The sequence below is a fragment of the Coturnix japonica genome, chromosome 4 (genome assembly GCF_001577835.2).
Source record: "Coturnix japonica isolate 7356 chromosome 4, Coturnix japonica 2.1, whole genome shotgun sequence".
NCBI lineage: Eukaryota > Metazoa > Chordata > Aves > Galliformes > Phasianidae > Coturnix > Coturnix japonica.
In genome coordinates, this window is record NC_029519.1 from 53790320 (window position 1) to 53807783 (window position 17464).

The 17464-nt window shown below is 40.1% G+C and overlaps 1 protein-coding gene across 1 annotated transcript in view; it reads right to left on the reverse strand.

The window, feature by feature from the left end:
• TSPAN5 (tetraspanin 5) overlaps positions 1-17464 on the reverse strand; it is a 76335-nt gene that overhangs the window by 19194 nt on the left and 39677 nt on the right. The window contains exon 2 of the mRNA XM_015862134.2: positions 3390-3440. Within this exon, the coding sequence (XP_015717620.1) occupies positions 3390-3440 (51 nt within the window). The remainder of the gene's footprint in view (positions 1-3389; positions 3441-17464) is intronic.

Here is a 17464-nt window from a genome sequence, read left to right on the forward strand (position 1 = left end):
GAATGATACCAGACCAAGTCTAGTGTGCCCGAAAACACTGAGAGATTGTGAGCTATACAGCACATCTATGGTATAGACAGCTTTATTCATGCCTCAAGTTTATTGCCCCCACCTCCAGTTCTCTTTCTGAGCCCACGATTCAGAATGCTAATTGCCTAGTTTTTGTTCAGGCCTGGCTGGCTGGCTGTCAAGCCAATTCTACTGCCTGTTTGACAAATGAGCTCTTTTGCCTCCCTGCAAAGGAAGGTCATGAGACTGTATGTGTGTTTTTTTCTTTACTTTTTTTTTTTTCTTTATTTTAAAGTCTAAAGAGAATTCAAACCAATCTAGGAAAAAAAAAAAAAAAACAGCCACTAAATCAACTAATCCATCACAGTCTCACCTAGCAGCAAAAAGACTTCCTGTAAAATGTGGATTACTTCATTACATCCTGCATTTTTAACGTGGCCTTGTACACTATTTTGCTGTGACACAGCAGAACTACATACAAGTCAAAAACCAGGACACAGAACTGTGGACGGGTGGTTGAAAGAGAACGGACACATCAAGGACTTCAAGGACGTGGTGATATTATAAATGAACAAACTAGCAACTTAAATGAACAAACTAACAACTTTGAGAAAGTTCCCATGAGAAAGAAGAACTCAGCACTCATGATAGTAGGCGCAAGCAAAGTGCGCATTGTCATGGCGATAGGTGACGCAAACAACCGTTTGGCCAACTGTAGATTGACACGTATTGCCTGTCATGTATATTATCAATGAGCTGTCGTAGTAAACTTTGAATCTTGCTGCTAACTTGTATTGAGTCGTCTCTTGATTCCAAGCCTCACTCCCTCACAGAACAGAGCCAGATGTAAAACCAAATTATTAAATATAGAAATAAATCTAAATCCTCCCCACTACTACATCAACTCACAGTACAGAACTCCGTCTGAAGACCTAATCTGGCAAAAACTTGATAAATTTATGCTTACGTATTACACAATAGTACTGCTAAGTACAATAATGTCAAAGATTTAGTTCATTGGGACAGCAGCAGTCTTCACAGTATAACAGAATGTTCAAACCAAAAAAGGGTTAAAGAGGTTTTGAGATCCTGGTATAGAGCACCACTGACAAGAGCCTGGCTCCATCCTCTTTGCACCCTCCCAGCAACACCTGTTGGGAGACAGATTTCACCCCCACCTGAGCCTTCTCAAGTCTGAATAGGCCCGGCTCACTCAACCTTCCCTTTTAGGAAAGGTTCCTTATCGTCATGACCCTTTGCTGGACTCCTACCACTATGTTCACATCTCTCCCCTACTGAGGGGCCCAGAACTGAACCCAACACTCAAGGTGAGGCTTCACCAGTGCTGAGCAAAGGATCCCCTCTCTCGACCTGCTGGCAACCCTTTGCCCAATGCAGTCCAGAACACCATTAGCTAGAGCTGCCTTTGCAGCAGTGGCATGCAGCTGGCTTCTGGTCAACCTGCAGTATACAAGTCCTATTCTGCAGAGCTGCTTCCCTGTCTTACAGTGTAACATTACAACAGACCATGATGACAAAGAGATACTCACATCAGCCTTACACAAGAAGCAGACTAGCTAGAGAAGTGTTTTTAAATCAAGTTACAGATCTTCCAAGTGTTTGGCTTCAACTGCTTGTCTGTCACCTACAGCTCCCAAGCTGCAGCAAGAACAATTCCCTAGCGGATATAGCTGATCCACCCCTCCAGTTGCATGGGCACTACGATTACCTGGCACTTCATCCTGACTGCAGTTTCTGGCCATTTCCTGTCCCTAGGAAATGCTTAAAATGACGTGATAATAGATACACAGACCCTGAGTAAAAACATGAACCTTGGTTCCTAATTATTTGCTATCATGAATCAAAAGCATTCTTCCTTGGAGGTGGGGGTGGTTTCACATATAGACAAGATCAAAAACCAAACCATCTTTTTGTTAGAACAACCTCTGGCTGCAGGGGAAGTATTTCAGACTTCATAAACTAGACTATAGCTCTTTTTCCCTTTACCTGCTCATTTATTCTAAACAGGAATAATTTGTATTATCACAGAAATGATACAAAAAAATGTTAAGAACTTTTCTGGTAAGCTACTCTGAAATATATTTCTTCTCTGTTGCTTAGATGCAGGCATCATAAGCTCTGAGTATGCTCAGATAATTCAGTTAAACACATCTGTACATCTCTGCTGAATGACAGCACCACTTCCCAAACCTATTCAAGCTTTCCAACATGAGCATCATATGGCAGGTAAACATATGTGTATAACACAATCAAATACAAACTTCTGTGTACAAACATGTATGTGGTGTGAGATAGTTAACACTCTACTACTAGCACTGAGAGTTCATTTGCACAGAGCAATTAGAATTCAAGTCAATAACTCACTTCCAAATCAGGAGAATTTGTCCTGAATCTAAGAAGCAAAACTCCAATGTTTCCAGTGTGGTGGGTTGTTTTGTTTTTTTTTCTACTGCAAGTGCCAGTTATTATGCCTGAAGTAAATATTAGTTTGAAGCTAGCTTAGTGTTTTCCATCAAAAAAGAAAAACATCAGTTAATGATATATCATAGCACCACTGTTATCAACCAGGATTGGATTTAGTTTGTTGTTGGTGCGCTGTTCTTTTTACTTCATTTTTTAAACAAATAAAGAAACTTTGGCATTAATTGTAGCAGTTGTATTTTGGTAACCCAATACATACTGACTTGTTTTGTACGTTATGCTTTGATACTTTATCTTCTTCCTTACTTCCGCAGTGAGCAAACTAAAAATCAGGCTTGGATTCACAACCAATTCTTTCTCTCCACCTTTCCATTCCATTTTTCCCATTTTCCAGTTCAATTTACAGTCTCAAAACAGAAAGATTTCCAGCACACAATGTTATATTCAGCATAAGAAAATAAATAAATAAATAAAAATTATTTTCTTTGCCTCAGGCTTCATTTGGTTTTCATTAAGAGAAGCAGCAACAAATACGCTACGTGCAGGCAACAAAGCCAAGAAGGCTCACTTTCAGGAAGTTCTCTTCTGAGACATGTAGGCTACCTCTCATTCCTAGGGACACGTGCAACAGAGACACATTGCCAGCACCGCCTTCAGTAGAGCATTCTATTATCTGTGCTGCTGTTTGAGCGTGCGTGGATTTAAATGGTTATTTTATGTGCAAGTGTCAGCCATGATTTCTTGCCAAAGCATTCTTGGGAAAAATGCCTCGGATCTTCCCCTAGGTGAGCCCAGCCAAGGTTGTGTTTTATTTTTTTGACAGAGAAGCTTGATTTTGTTTCAGGAGAAACTGTGTGGACACTAAATGTGCAGCATACTGCTGTTCCAATATTTCATCAGAAAGAAAAAATGTTTGTTTGATGCTATATTCAACTTACCTTTTCATTCCATGCCCACAATCCAATCCCAAGAAATGCTATGCCAAGGAACTAAAGGGAAAAAGAAAGGAAGAGAAATATTAGAATAGGAACTATAAATGTAGAGATTAATTTATTTTTAAACATACATATTATCTCATCCTCTCTGTTGGATAATCAGTTTTATCAGGACTTTGGGGGCTGGCAGCTTCCTAAGAGTTTTAAAATATGAATATAGTTGTGCTTTCTTTGTTTTACAACTCAACCATTAGAACTGGAGGACTTTACATGTTGCACAGTGATATTCCATGTAACAACAGTAGACACAACACCACTTTCTCAGCATCTTGCAAATAAGGCTTCTCGAACTCAACAGATTACCCCCAAACCAAACTTCACAGTCAAGTAACAGATTATTTTCCCATTGCATTATCCACCATATGCAAGAACAACTGTCACCAGACCTCTTACAGATGACACACATTATGAAAAAAAGGATTAAAAGAAGGCCCGCACCACACTTTTACTATCAGTTTAAGCAGTGTTACCCACAAACACAGGAAACTTAAATGACATGAAAAAAAATGTCCTTTCTCCACCAAGGAGACTTAAAAATGAATGTCTTCCCAAATTACCATTTTCACACAGAGGGTGGTGACACACTGGAACAGGTTGCCCAGGGAGGTTGTGGATGCCCCATCCCTGGATGCATTCAATGCCAGGCTGGATGTGACTCTGGGCTGCCTGGTCCGGTGGTTGGTAGCCCTGCATATGGCAGAGGGCAGGGGGTTAAAACTAGATGACCATTATGGTCCTTTTCAACCCAGGCCATTCTATGATTCTGTGGTTCTATAACGGGAAACCATTATGGTCCTTTTCAACCCAGGCCATTCTATGATTCTGTGGTCCTATAACGGAAAAGGGCATAGCCTTTAGGGTTTTGTCATGTCCTTGTGTTCTCCATTCCACCAAATAATTCAAGTGCATAATTCCCCTCTCAATACTACTGGATTTCCATACAAAAACCATATTAAGAATCTCTGAAACAAGCAGAAATGACAGACTCCATCTCCTGACACCACCACTGTATACTTAGCATGTTACAGTACCAGCAATCATACAGAATGCTTAAAACAAATGTATTCTGGGTGTCTGAGCACATCTCTATAAACATTCACCTGTCCAACTTTAATCCTTGGTTTTTAAAACTAATGTACTGGCTAACAACAAAATTATCTACACTCTAATTTCAGGACATGTAACAAAATACTGCTCCAACATCAAACTCTTATTTTCTTGTGGTTTCTGCACAGTGAGGTGCACAGACTTACTTTGGCACATAGCACATTTTTTCTTAATATCCACGTAAACAGTCAAGTATCCCAATGATTTTTTTCTTTTGCAAAACAGGACAGAAGTGTTTTGCTTTGTTCAGAATTGGAAGGAAGCACAAGTATCGACTTCTTTCCCATAAGTGATTTCAACAACTTCAAAGCAAGACTCCCGCTTACTTATATACACTTAGGTAGCAATTTTAGCTTCCATACAACCAAGAATTTCTATAAAGCTTAATTCAAAAGGCAATATGCTCACTGCAACACCCTGAAGTTCCTAAATACCCCTCACATCTGTGAGATACTCTGCAAATGTACACTGCATGCTGAACAAAGAAGGTACATACAAGACACTCAGCTCACCCAGAAGCACATCTATGCTACTCTCCTTTTTGACTTGAAGAGCTGCGCCTGCAAATTTGAAGAGTACTATAAGCCAGCATTCCTCAGAGGAAACTGTCACATTTTGGCTATATTAAACACATGATAAATGGAAAACTCTCTTGAATGAAAAAAACAGAACTGCTGGTCAAGAAAGCCTGCTATTTCAGCAGCCTTAATTGTCTATAACATACAAGAGATGGATTTGAAAATACAGCCTTCTGTGACAATCCATATGAGCAAGAAAAGGTAATCTTACATATACCAAGAATGCTTTATGGTTGGACAGTTTGCCAGAAGTAGGTAATCCTTCTGACTGTACTGATTATTTGAAACTTGGTGAGATAAAACTGTACAAGTTTCCAAATCCCTTTCAGGCTAACGCAGCTATTTTGCAGTAATATATTCCTTTCTTAGACAGCCAAAACCACCAAGGACTAAGGAATAGGAATAGGAGGGAAGAAGAAAAACCGGATTTGGAAATTGTGAATTTTTATTTCTAGAGATACAAAACACTGTTTTGCGTGTAGCTGAAAATACTTCTGAACACAGCAAGCAAGGAAAACTAGAAAGAATTTGGTCAGCGCCTACATATGTAACTTAATAGCCATACACATCAGCTGCAAGTCTGGCTCAGATCCACTAGCTGTATTAAATGTAATCCAGTCAAGTGTCCTTATCATTCACCAGATGTTGAAGCTTACAAGGATAAGGTATTACTTCATGAGTAGCAAATGGTAACTTGTAGCCTACATGGATCTCCAGCCAGACTGATCTCATCACTCAACTGTAAAGTGAGATGAGAATGCACTATGCTAAGCTGGAGCACCTAAAAAATACCGATACCGTCAAGCTCCTGGCAGGCCTGTTAACAAAAAGCAGGAAACATTCTCTTGAGAATTCTTAGAGAAGACTCAAAGAAATACATGCTGCTCTGTCCTCTTCATACTACAAAATGGAAATCTATGTCCAGTTGCTTTTTGAACAGCTGATGAAAAAGGAACAACAGACAATAACCATTAGAGAAGAAAATGTTCTGGATGGAATCATGAATTCTGTCACAGGATGCTGTAGAAACTGAACACATCATGGTATTCAGAAGCAAAATTAGATAAATTCATTTAGAATCCACAGCTATCAAAGACTGACTTTGGCACAGCTGCTGGCTCAGGAAGTTTTTAAACCACTGCTTACCGGGAGAATATAAGAAGGAAAAGATCTCTGTGTAGATGCTTGATTGCTTGAACACCTCATTCCTTAGGAAAACACTTAACTTGCATTAGTTGAGTCAAAATAGAGAGCAAGGAAAGCAGCTGGCCTAACTCTCCACACTTGCTCCCCAGAAATGCCTACCCTCATACAGACAGCCTGCTGGGAAGATGAAGCTCAGAGGAATGCTCTCAGTAATCCCCACTGAGAGAAGAGAGATGTTTGCTAGGAGACTTATACCTCCTTCCGAGGACTAACTTGAGATTTCCTTGACAATTATGAAAGAAACTTTTCAGCAGCTTTTAAGAAGAGCTTAGCAAAAATCCCTCTGTATTTTTGCTATTAGAAGCAGAGGTAAAGCAAGATGCATGCTCTGCTTATCTTGCAATTCTTCTGCAGGTGTCTCCACAAGGGTCTCATTCTGTTTGTAACCAAAAAGAAAATCTCTTCACCCCAAGCTCATGGGAAAAGAACGGCATAATATGCATTTTCTCAATTATGACTGGAAAATTTTATTTACACCCATTAAATTATTCCAGTGAGTAATCAAGAGGTTGAAGTTTGCCTCATTATTACAGGAAAGACAGCTTTAATTCTCCCCAAATATCTAGTAAGACCATTTAGCCTGACTGTAAATGTTCACCGGATCTAGGACAAAGCTTGTAAAATCTTGATTGTTTTTTTTCAAACAATAGTTTGCAAGAGAACATTAAAACATTTCTCTGGAGTATCACATCATTACAAAAGACTTGCATAATAGCATTTTTTTGAGCCATAGGTTTTGCCTCCATAAGCACCAAATAAATGCATTCCAATTTCTCTTTTCTAAAGCACATAGCAATATTTGTACTGCTGTTCTGCTCATAAAGTTTATGTGCAGTTTGCAGAAGTGGATTGATCAATAAGTGTTTCAAGCTGCATATATCTTATTTCTAGTCTTGGCTGCATGGAAGCAAATGATTTTTTGTTGCTAGGGATACAGCATTATACGGAACACTATTTCATTTGAAGGATGCTGGGGTAAATACTAATGTAAACGTGAGATACAACTTCAGAGAGAAATGAGCTCAAGAAGAGTTATCAGACATTTCTTCATATACCATATTTTTATTTCAGCTGACATTCTTGGTGATTTGGCAGCAGCTTTCAATCAAAAGCATAACAACTGCAGACCAAGCAGCAAAAGGATGGTTAATGTGCCATAAGCCAGTGTATGTCCACGTGTGAATGCATTATTAAACAGTTGGGAGAGAAGGAACTAGAGCACAGCTGCCTTTTTACCTTCATCACACTATACAAACACACTAGCAAAAAGCATGTCAAACCTGAGAAAGCTCAGAGACAGAACTTCCTAACAATTGCGTTATTAAGCTACATACTTAAGGGAGCATGTAAATTTCTCATCTGTCCTCTGTGTGCTTCAGAGCTTTGTGTAGTGTTAGCAAGAAGACTCAAGATTCCTACAACTGGTTCCATTTCTTCCTTGGCAATATCCTGCACAAAGCAATATTTCCTCCTGTGTGATTCTAGACAGTACAATGAGTGACAGCAAGGTAGTTTACTGATAAATGCAGCAAGTGATCAGGACGCTATGAAGAGTTATATTTCACATCCCAAAACACAATCAGGAAAATACAGCACTTCTGAGCTTCGCACATATATAAAAGCAGCACTGGCAAGTTCCTAACCAAGCCCAAAATCCCAGACGAATAATTTTTCCCTAAGCACTTCCCCCGCAGCAGCCTGTGCTAACATGCACTCACAGAAATTTCAAAGTCAGAACACTCATTGCTTTCTTTAAATATTTTAGATGAAATCAACCTCTTCAATTTTTAACCGAGGGCAAAAAGGAGCTTAATTACCCCGTCAGAGCACAAAATATTAGAGCTACTTAGCTATAGTAATCCTGACAGAGAAAGGGCAGAATTTAAAATAAAGATTCATGCAGTTTATCTCTGCTCTTTATGCTGCTGATGCTTTAAGTACGTCAATTTGTATTCTTTCAAACAACCGAAACAAGACACACTCTCAACTCTTTTCTCAGCCTCACGGCTTTCACCAGGACCAGTATTACACAGGAGGAAGATAGCAGAAGTGTGCTTTGTTCCTGTTTCCCTATGTTCTGGTTCCAGTGTTCTTTCCATTCTGAAACCAACCAGTACAGCACTTCACTGTCAGGTGGCTGAGGACACGTCGCAGTCACAAGAAAGGCAAGTGGCTCAAAATAAACTTTTAAATGAATGTGTACATGACAGGGCTTATTAGAAAAAAAAAAACATCCTCCTACAGCCCACCCCTTGCTCACCCTGAGACTATTTGACGTACTACAGTTAATGAACAAAGTTGCTATAAAGGTGACCAATTGCCATTTTGGTTCATAGCGACATTCAGATATAGACTGAATATAGGCTAAAAGATATGCAATTTATATCAGTTTTATGTGTAGCTCTTAGAAAAATATTAAATTGCATTTCACAGATAACTGTCCATGTAATACCTGTTATAAATCACACATACGAGGAAGAAGAAAAAAAAAAAATCCCAGTTTTAACACTCTTTTTGTTCAGCTGTATTAGAGAAACAATTGATTCTATAGAATCATCCAAAGTAGAAAACCAGATCAGAGAACAATGAGAAAAGCCATCTGCTTTATCCTGCAGGACTCTTAGCGTGAGGAGTTTTCTAATTCTTTTCTAATGCATTTTCTAATGAAGAATTAAGCTTGTGCAAACATCCATTTTGAGTGCAAGGTACTGTGGCTGTTAGTGTATCTCTAATTTGCAACCACTATAGGGTTTTCTGGTTCATTCATTTTAAAAGTAAGCCAGTTGTACCTCTCCTTTTGCCCCAACTGCACAGCCATTTACCATTAGTTTTGTTATTGCCTTCTCCTGTTCTTTAATTGCAAAAGCAAGACATCTGCTTTCTGTTACAGTTGCTCTATGTATTTATTTTATTGCTTTCTGGTGGTGCAATCGTAAGTACTGCCAATCAGCTTGCAGGAAGAGTCCCTAAAGACTGAAGTTCCTCTCCCCTTGTCCACAGAAACTGATATACTGGAAAACATAAAAAGGAGGATGAATTAGACCCAATTTCTCCTGCTCCAACTCTTGAATAACAATTCCCCTCAAGCCTAGATAAAATAAATTTAACTCTTTGCAAGCTCACAGTGAGCCTCTCCAAGTACAGTTACTAAGTGGGAAGACAGAAGTTCTGCTACATACACCTCTCTGTGGGCCTCTTCCTTAGCCTCCCTTCTGAGCTACACTAAGTGTTCAGTCTGCCTCTGCTTTTTCTCTCCAGCCTTGTTCTCTCATCCATACCACCTCCACCTCTGGCTCAGGCCCCTGCCCTGCAGCTTCTCTGCATCTCTGCCTGAAGTCACTTTCTATTTACAAAAACACCCCAAAATTCTGGAAGTGGTGCTGCAGCAGAATTTGAACACAGTACAGGATTAAAACATAACCACCAGGAGCTGAAAGCGCCTGGAAGCTTAAAATAAGAGAACTGAATATTGTATCTCTATTCTCTCTGCACTATTGAACTGCCCAAGAGAGTTAACTTGAAATGTAACTTTTCACCCTGGTCTGCAAATAAGAGAAAATGCCAAGGTAAAGCAAAGCATGTTCCCCTTTCATGCTAGGCTGAAGTTAAGCGTCTTGGAACAGTGCTATGAATGGGTTACTGCCCAGGGCTTACGGCTTCCTACCTCTGAGGTCAGTGAGACCTCCTCTGGCTCCATTCTTCTTGCTACACTCACCCTGTTTGCTTACTTCCACCTGAGTGAAGGGCTATTTAGGTGTGGCCCCACCACAACTGTTCATACTTTTTTTTTTCTAGAGCTATTTTTCCATTAAAAGAAGGAAAAAACAACTACAAAACGAAGCATACATGAAACTCTCTTTGTTAAACTAATGTAATTCAGGCATTTAGTACAACAAACAGAAAAGACCTGAGCTAGCTTTTTCCTTGGTAACAAATTGATTTAAGTTGCAAAGCCAGGGAACACAAACAGGTACATTTGTCAACACAGCAGGAGGCTTCCAACGCTCAGCAGTTTCCCCAGGGACAGCAACCAAAGCTCCCAACTGCACAGACTGCTCTCACAGCAGGAATCCCCTGCTCCGCTGTCCCAACAGCTGCGTTCTCACATCCCAAGCCACTTCCAGGAACTGCATTTAAATCCATTTACTAACGGGAAGCCCACATGTGCAGAATGTGAGGGAAGCATGAAAAGCCTGGGCAGTTCTGGATAGACAGGGACACCAAGTGAACAACACCAGCTTTACAGGTAAGCTTGGGATGAACAGTTTAACCTGGCACTTGGTGTACTGTGAGGAGGAACCAGACAGAAAGTGGATCACATGCTGAGTGAACAGTGAATGCACAGCCAGCCTGCAAACACATCAACCTTTTTCTAGCAAAGCCTGCAGTAGCTTTACTGCCCCTTACCCTCACCAAATACTTCCCTCTAGCTATTTTTCAGGAGTCCCCACTCACAAAGATATTCAAAGCCATTTACATAGCAACAGATACCACAGTACCCTCTTCCAGGAGCAAAGAAGGGGATGTAAAGGGACTGCGGTAAGCTTATCGAGTTATTTCACAGCACAGCAACTGCTCACTTGCCAGTGTTGCAGCCAGGTGCGTAGAGATGGACACTACTTCTGACAACACAAACAAAAGCATGATCTCAAACGTAGCTCCAGCTGTCACCATGCACACTTGTATATCCCTCTTCTTCAGAGATGTGAGGAAAAGAAATAAAGCCAACACACTAATCAGACAGCTATCAAAGGTATTTCTGATAATCATATACAATTACCATCAGCCAGCCAGTGACATGAGGTTCTGTCAAGTTATTTATTGTTTTGTGTCTCGTAGCCCTTGCAATAGAAGTACATGGTTGGTGGTGTTAGCCACCATCAAACACTCCACACTTCCCATGTAGCACACTGTAGGTGAGCAGAACTGAAATAGTAAGCCTGACTCTGTGGATCTCTCAGTACGTCTCATGGGCTGTGGTCAGTCTGTGGACCAGAGCTCTGATAAGTCCTGTTCCAAACAAGAAGGTAATTTAACCCATCATTTTTTCTTGGACTGCATTGCTTTTTACTAAATGTAGAGCTACTGGATGCACCCTTGATGCACACTACACAAGGTTATCCACTAAATTAATTCTATTTTTTACTTGATATCAAAATTAAACAATGCTTTACTAGATACTTCTGTACAGAAAGATAGCTTACTAATTTCCAGTGAAAGTAGAATTTACAGAAGTAGCCATCAATTTGTCATTTCATCAATAATATTACTTGGCTGGGAGCAGAGCAAACAAAACTGTGATTTCAATTTCTTCTCAAATAAAAGGAAAGTGGAACAAACGGGAGGCAGCAAATGGTCACAACACTACTGAGCTGAAGGTTTTATTCCTAAGCAAAAGTTCCACAGCTTGGCAGCAAACTAAAGCAGCTATAAGCCAGCTGCTTGCCTATATGAAACAGGGCAATAATCCTTTGTCTAGTGCGCAGACAGCATCAAACAGTACCCCTGTTATTTGTCATTCACAACAGAGGAACTGGGGGCTTGACTAAACACATAAAGAAAATGCTCATCACTACCCTAAAGGTGTCCCTTCAAAGAGCTGTTGCTCCATGCGATACAGCAGTCTAAGGAAGATTTGCTCCTAGTTCTTGTGCTGGACTTGTTTTGGAGATTATCTAATGCTACCCACTGCAACTTAATTTGAGGGCCTTAAATGTCCTTTAAGAATAAATTCATTGAGAAAACAGATCTACGTTATAAGATTTCTAGCTCACTATGCTAGAGCCTATTCTTCTCATACAATTTCAGCTCAACCAACAGCATGAGCATTATTTTGTAGGTCATATAAAAGGCTTGTATATATTAAGTACAAATTTTAGCCCTCATTTTATTGTCACTTTGAACTACGCTGTTTCCATAGACTCTAATTCCTGATGATTGCATTAACTTTGCTTAATGTAAAATATTCTGGCTATTAACTAATTCGTCCTGCTGACACCTATCAGGAAAAGAAAGCACTACAAAGTCTGTTTAAGGGAAGTGGAAATACAGCTGTAGTACATACAGACGGCTTGCTAAGAGAAAAGCTATTAAAATATATATATATCCTTCTGCAGAGCTGTGCTACTGCAGTCAGTCAGTCTTTGCCTATCTCACTTCCAAGACCAGGAAGGAATGCTGGAATCACTAAGATACGCCAGTCTGCATGTGCACACCAGACAGCCTCATTTTCACCCTTGCCTGTAAAAGCAAAGTTGCTGCTCATACAATCCCAGCCTTACCTTTATATTCATCACTGAAGATGGCAATATCACAAAAACACTGTTTTAAAAAGCTTTGGAAACAGTGGAATGATCCTAAAAATGAAGTCTTCATTTATTTATTTTTTAATTTAGTGCTAGAGTACAATGCCTCCTTACATAGCAAATATAATTTTCTTGCTATTTTCTTACCTCCTACTCTGCCCCAGAAAGATTTGCAGGCATGCAGGCATTAAGTATACAAATGCATAGAGAGAGAGAGAGAGAGAGAGAGATTATATATATATATATATATATATATATATATATATATATATGGTAACTGTCCATGCCTAATTGAACATTCTTACAGAAGAGAAGAAAAAGCATTCAGTCTTTAGTATTTGGGTGCCACAGTAGGTCTGTTTCCCATGGAATATTTGTCCCACACAGAATCTCAAGCGGGACCTTAGCAATCCACAGACTCCCAACACAAGCCTTCCAAGCAAAAGCCACTATATTGGGTTCAAAGATAGCATGACTATGGAGAACTCTGCCTTTAAGAGTCCCAAGGGAATTCACTGACCTTGGGCATTTTTCACAATAGCAATGCATTGGGGTACAAACTGAATAAAACAGCAGACCTCTTGTCAGACTGAGGGACTCTGAAGGCCTCCTGACCACCTCAAGCACAGGCTTCTCATCCCCAGTGTTCAAGTCAAAGCTATAAGGAGATGAAACAACACGTGCAATAAACCTGTGATTGAAGCAGATACGGCAAAAATAATCATGCATTTTTCTCAACATTGCTGAAAAGACACCATCTTCTTATGAAGTAACTCCATACTGCAAATAACAGCTTATGCCAATGGTACATTTATATAGAAAAGGTGATGCATCTCAGCTGTTAAGACAAATAATTCCAGCTAAAAACACCAATGTAAAGGAAGTATCCTGGCAGAGTTGGCATAAAAGCTTGAGCACGGATGTAAAGGAGAATATGTGCAGCATAAATCTACTAAAGCAAAGTTCAACACCTCCCTGCCTGCAGAGCAATATGAATGCAAGTTAGCAGAGAAAATAAATATTTTGCAGCACAATAGTACTGACTTAATGCTACATAGAAAAGACAGCTTAGTCATTTAAAAACACGACCAAAGTTTTTCCTTATCTGGAAAAACATAACTCCAGTCTTACCCTAAGACGATGATTTCAGTTTCACTCGAAGCCCTGCTTTGTTTAAGAACAAGCACATTTGGAAGTCACTTCCAAACACTGAAAAAATAAACGCAAACAACAAAAAAATGAAACTGCAAGGAAAAGCAGCAGCAAACTTCCTGTTTCCCAATAATTTCATCTATTGATCTCTTTACAAAAGAGCTGAATTTGTATCCTGACAAATGCAGCCAAGAACATGCAGTACAGTCCGCTTGCTTTCTCTTCCATTTCAGAATACTTCAAAGCAGGAAGCTTCCATCTTCTTCCATGTCCTAGTTGAGACACTAAATACATAAGAAGCCTTTTAGAGTGTAAATTATTTGCCTTTTCTATTATTATTATATTATTAAATATTTCTTCACTTGAACTGAAGCATCTGGAGATAGGAAAAGACCTTCAAGTCTGGTCCCACCCTGAAGCACAAACATAGCAGTTCATCTGTGTAAGGCTAAAGGGAGAAAGCCCGAGAGAAAAGGTTTACCCAGTTGGTAGCAACCTGTCACCAGGCTGCAGAACCATCAGCAAGAATCCATCACCAATACTTCACGTCCTTCTCCTTCCACAGTGAAGAAAGGTGACCCCAAACAAACTGTGGAGGGCTGAACATACGGGAGGTGCAGATGGAGTGAAATTTAACAATCCAAACACAGTATCATATATTTTAGGGATATAAAAATATCTGCTATAAGCTGAAAACTTACACCCTGGAAGGATGACAGAAAACCGCCTTTAAATTACATGCATCCGTCTGCAAGCTAGTAAGGTGATGGGGTGTGAAAAAAGGCAAAATAAGACATTATGAAATTTTAAAAAAGATATCCTCAATATATATATATGATTGCTTTCTGCAAGTTTCCCTCAATTCCCCTAACTCTACAAAGGTTTAAAACAGTCAGCACCACTAAAAGTGTCCAGGATGGCCTCAGTCCCCTACATGACTACAAGCTGTTCTTTCAAATGCCACATCAGCATTGTACAGCAGGACCCAGCCAATGCCAAGTTAGTGCATGCATTACAGCTCCTGCATGAGACCCTGCTGTGCCTCATCAGTACTCAGTAATGAAACATGGCTCTCAAGGTTTTTGGACATGTGCCCATAACACTTAGGATGTAGCCGGATCTACTCACATAAAACTTCAGGTTCATTTACTATAATTTAACCTAAGCAATGCTACATAGACAAGGCATCCCACTGGGCATACACTTAAATGCAAACACAAAACTGCATACAGAACACTCCTACCTCTCTAAAGTGCCAGGGTTTTGTTTATTTTAAAATTAACCATCATGTTTTCAACAGCCCCCCCTGTGACTGTCACACTTAGGTCTCCCTTATTTCTCTAACCCCAGCATTCTTATGTTAGCATTCTTCTCTGTATAGCATTTGACTTTGCATTCAGGTTACAACCAGTCTGAATCTGACCCTTCCAATACTGGTAGCTCACCCAGTTTTGCTTCATCACACAAACAGCATGTGGAGGGTTTTCTAGGACCGGGCCCATAATTGCATAATGGGTCCTGACACAAAGGCACTTTTCTGGATGCTCTTTAAATCAAGCCTCTATTCACTCATCTGCTGTCAGCCCTTTCCCAAATGTGCTTCCAGCTTCAAGTAAGTTTCCTCTGTGTATGCCATATCTCCACAAAAATTTCAGGTTAATTCCAAGATACATGGTACTGATCCCTGTTCACACAGCATCATGAAAGGAGCCCGGTGTAATGTAACCTCACCCCTGGCACTGATGTGCACTTCTGGCTGCACTCGTGTGACCTCCGCTTGATTTCAGTCACAGTCAAACAGCCAAGGAACAAGAAACTGCAGGGTGGCACATCAGATCCTTTACCATGATGCACCAAATCAAGCTATTACACACTTCAGCAGTCACCCTCAAGGCATTAGAAAGGGAGAGACTGGGGAGCGGTGCATGTGAGGACAGAGATACCGCTAATAGCTTTTAGCCTTGCCTTCGGACAATACAGTAATTAGCACTATCACCTCTTGCCTCAGTCAGAACAGAAGGAAAAGCTGAAGATCTGTGTAAGNATGCCCCAAATTAAGGAAAGGAGTTATTTCACTATCCCATCCCCCGGGTCACACTAAAGGAACTCATAAGGCCCATTTTGTTAAGCAAGCCCCTGCTCTCCCCCACCACCACCATGTATGTGCACAAACAAAAAGCTTACGATCAGGCGTGAGGCCATGTGGAGGCTGGAGCTGTGCAAGAAGCAGCAGAAGGAGAAGGCCCACACTCTACAGTGCTTCCAGCGACTAAAAGAGATTGGGTTTGGCAGCTGGCTAAGCCAAGTGTCTGTTCCCATGAGACACTGCGTCTATCAGCAATCTAGAGGTACACAATAACACTGAAGAGGTTTGGAAAATAAATAAATTATAGGAAAAAAAGGAGAAAAATTTCAAATCTATTTCTCTGGGTAAAGCACGTACAGTGATAAGGATATACAAACATATTAAACCCTGGCATAATTTTGCAGGTTTTCCCTCTTGACTGTAATGGCAGCTGAGAGCTACTAGAAGCTTCTGGAAATCCTCCCCATCATTACTGCTAATGTCTGCTGTACCCAGCTTAAAAGAACCAGTTTATTAACACAAACACAGCTAAACCAAGAAGTGGTAAACCAGTGAGCTTCTCATTATTCAGAGGCCATCCAGAAAGCTAAAAATAGTACCGCTACATTTGAAGCCACCTGCTGCATCTCCTCTTTAAAAATGTTTTCTTCTGAAAGCCAAATTTTCATCAGAATATTTACCAGCATTCCCAGATCACCTACTCTGTCACCTTAAAGCACAAGCGATCAGTTTTGCAGCTTAAAGGGTTTAACATCCCAGAATAGCTTCCTGCATTTTTGCATTATTCCATAGACTGTATCAGCTTAATTTACGTTAAGTGTTCACCTCCTTGGAAAAGTAAGGCATCTTACAGATCACATTTTTCCAGGAAGAAAGAAAACATCATTTGCAAGGATCGTCATTTTCACCAGTTTTAAGATTACCCCAGTTTCCCAGTAAATGTGAAATAATTTGGTTTGAGTCATAAGAACGCACTTCCATAAGCTTATTAAATACGCTGATTTCTCTCTCAGTATTTCACTGATCAATTTAATGTACACTTCAACAGAGACTCTGGTGCTCTTTCTACTTCTGCCATATGAATCAGCAGAAAAAAAATCAAGCAGAGGAAAAACCCAAGACCCCGTGCTCCCAGATAACTTGCTGTACACTAAGAAAATGTATTTTTAAAGCTCTGCAAGTTTTCCACAAGTCAGGACTGAGAATGCAGGAAGTTTGTACCAAAATAGTGTGACAGCTACACTGTGGGTCAATCTCACCTGACAGAAGCAATGCAATTAAGAGCTCAGATTAAGCTTGGGGATATACTTTCTACTTAATTCACTCTTCTGAATCCTGTCACCAAGGACTTGCTGAGAATCCAGCCATTCCCCTATTGCAGTTACACAGGAAATACAATAATACAGATGACAGAACAGTCACATATGGATATATACGTATATACTCACACCACACACACACTGAAAACTTCATAAAGTAGTTCTCCTATGCAGCCTTGTAAGTGAATGCACAATATCAGCAAACTCAAAAACCAGAAAAAGCTTTGGCATACTTTTGATGTAATAAGATTTTTTATATTGGTCA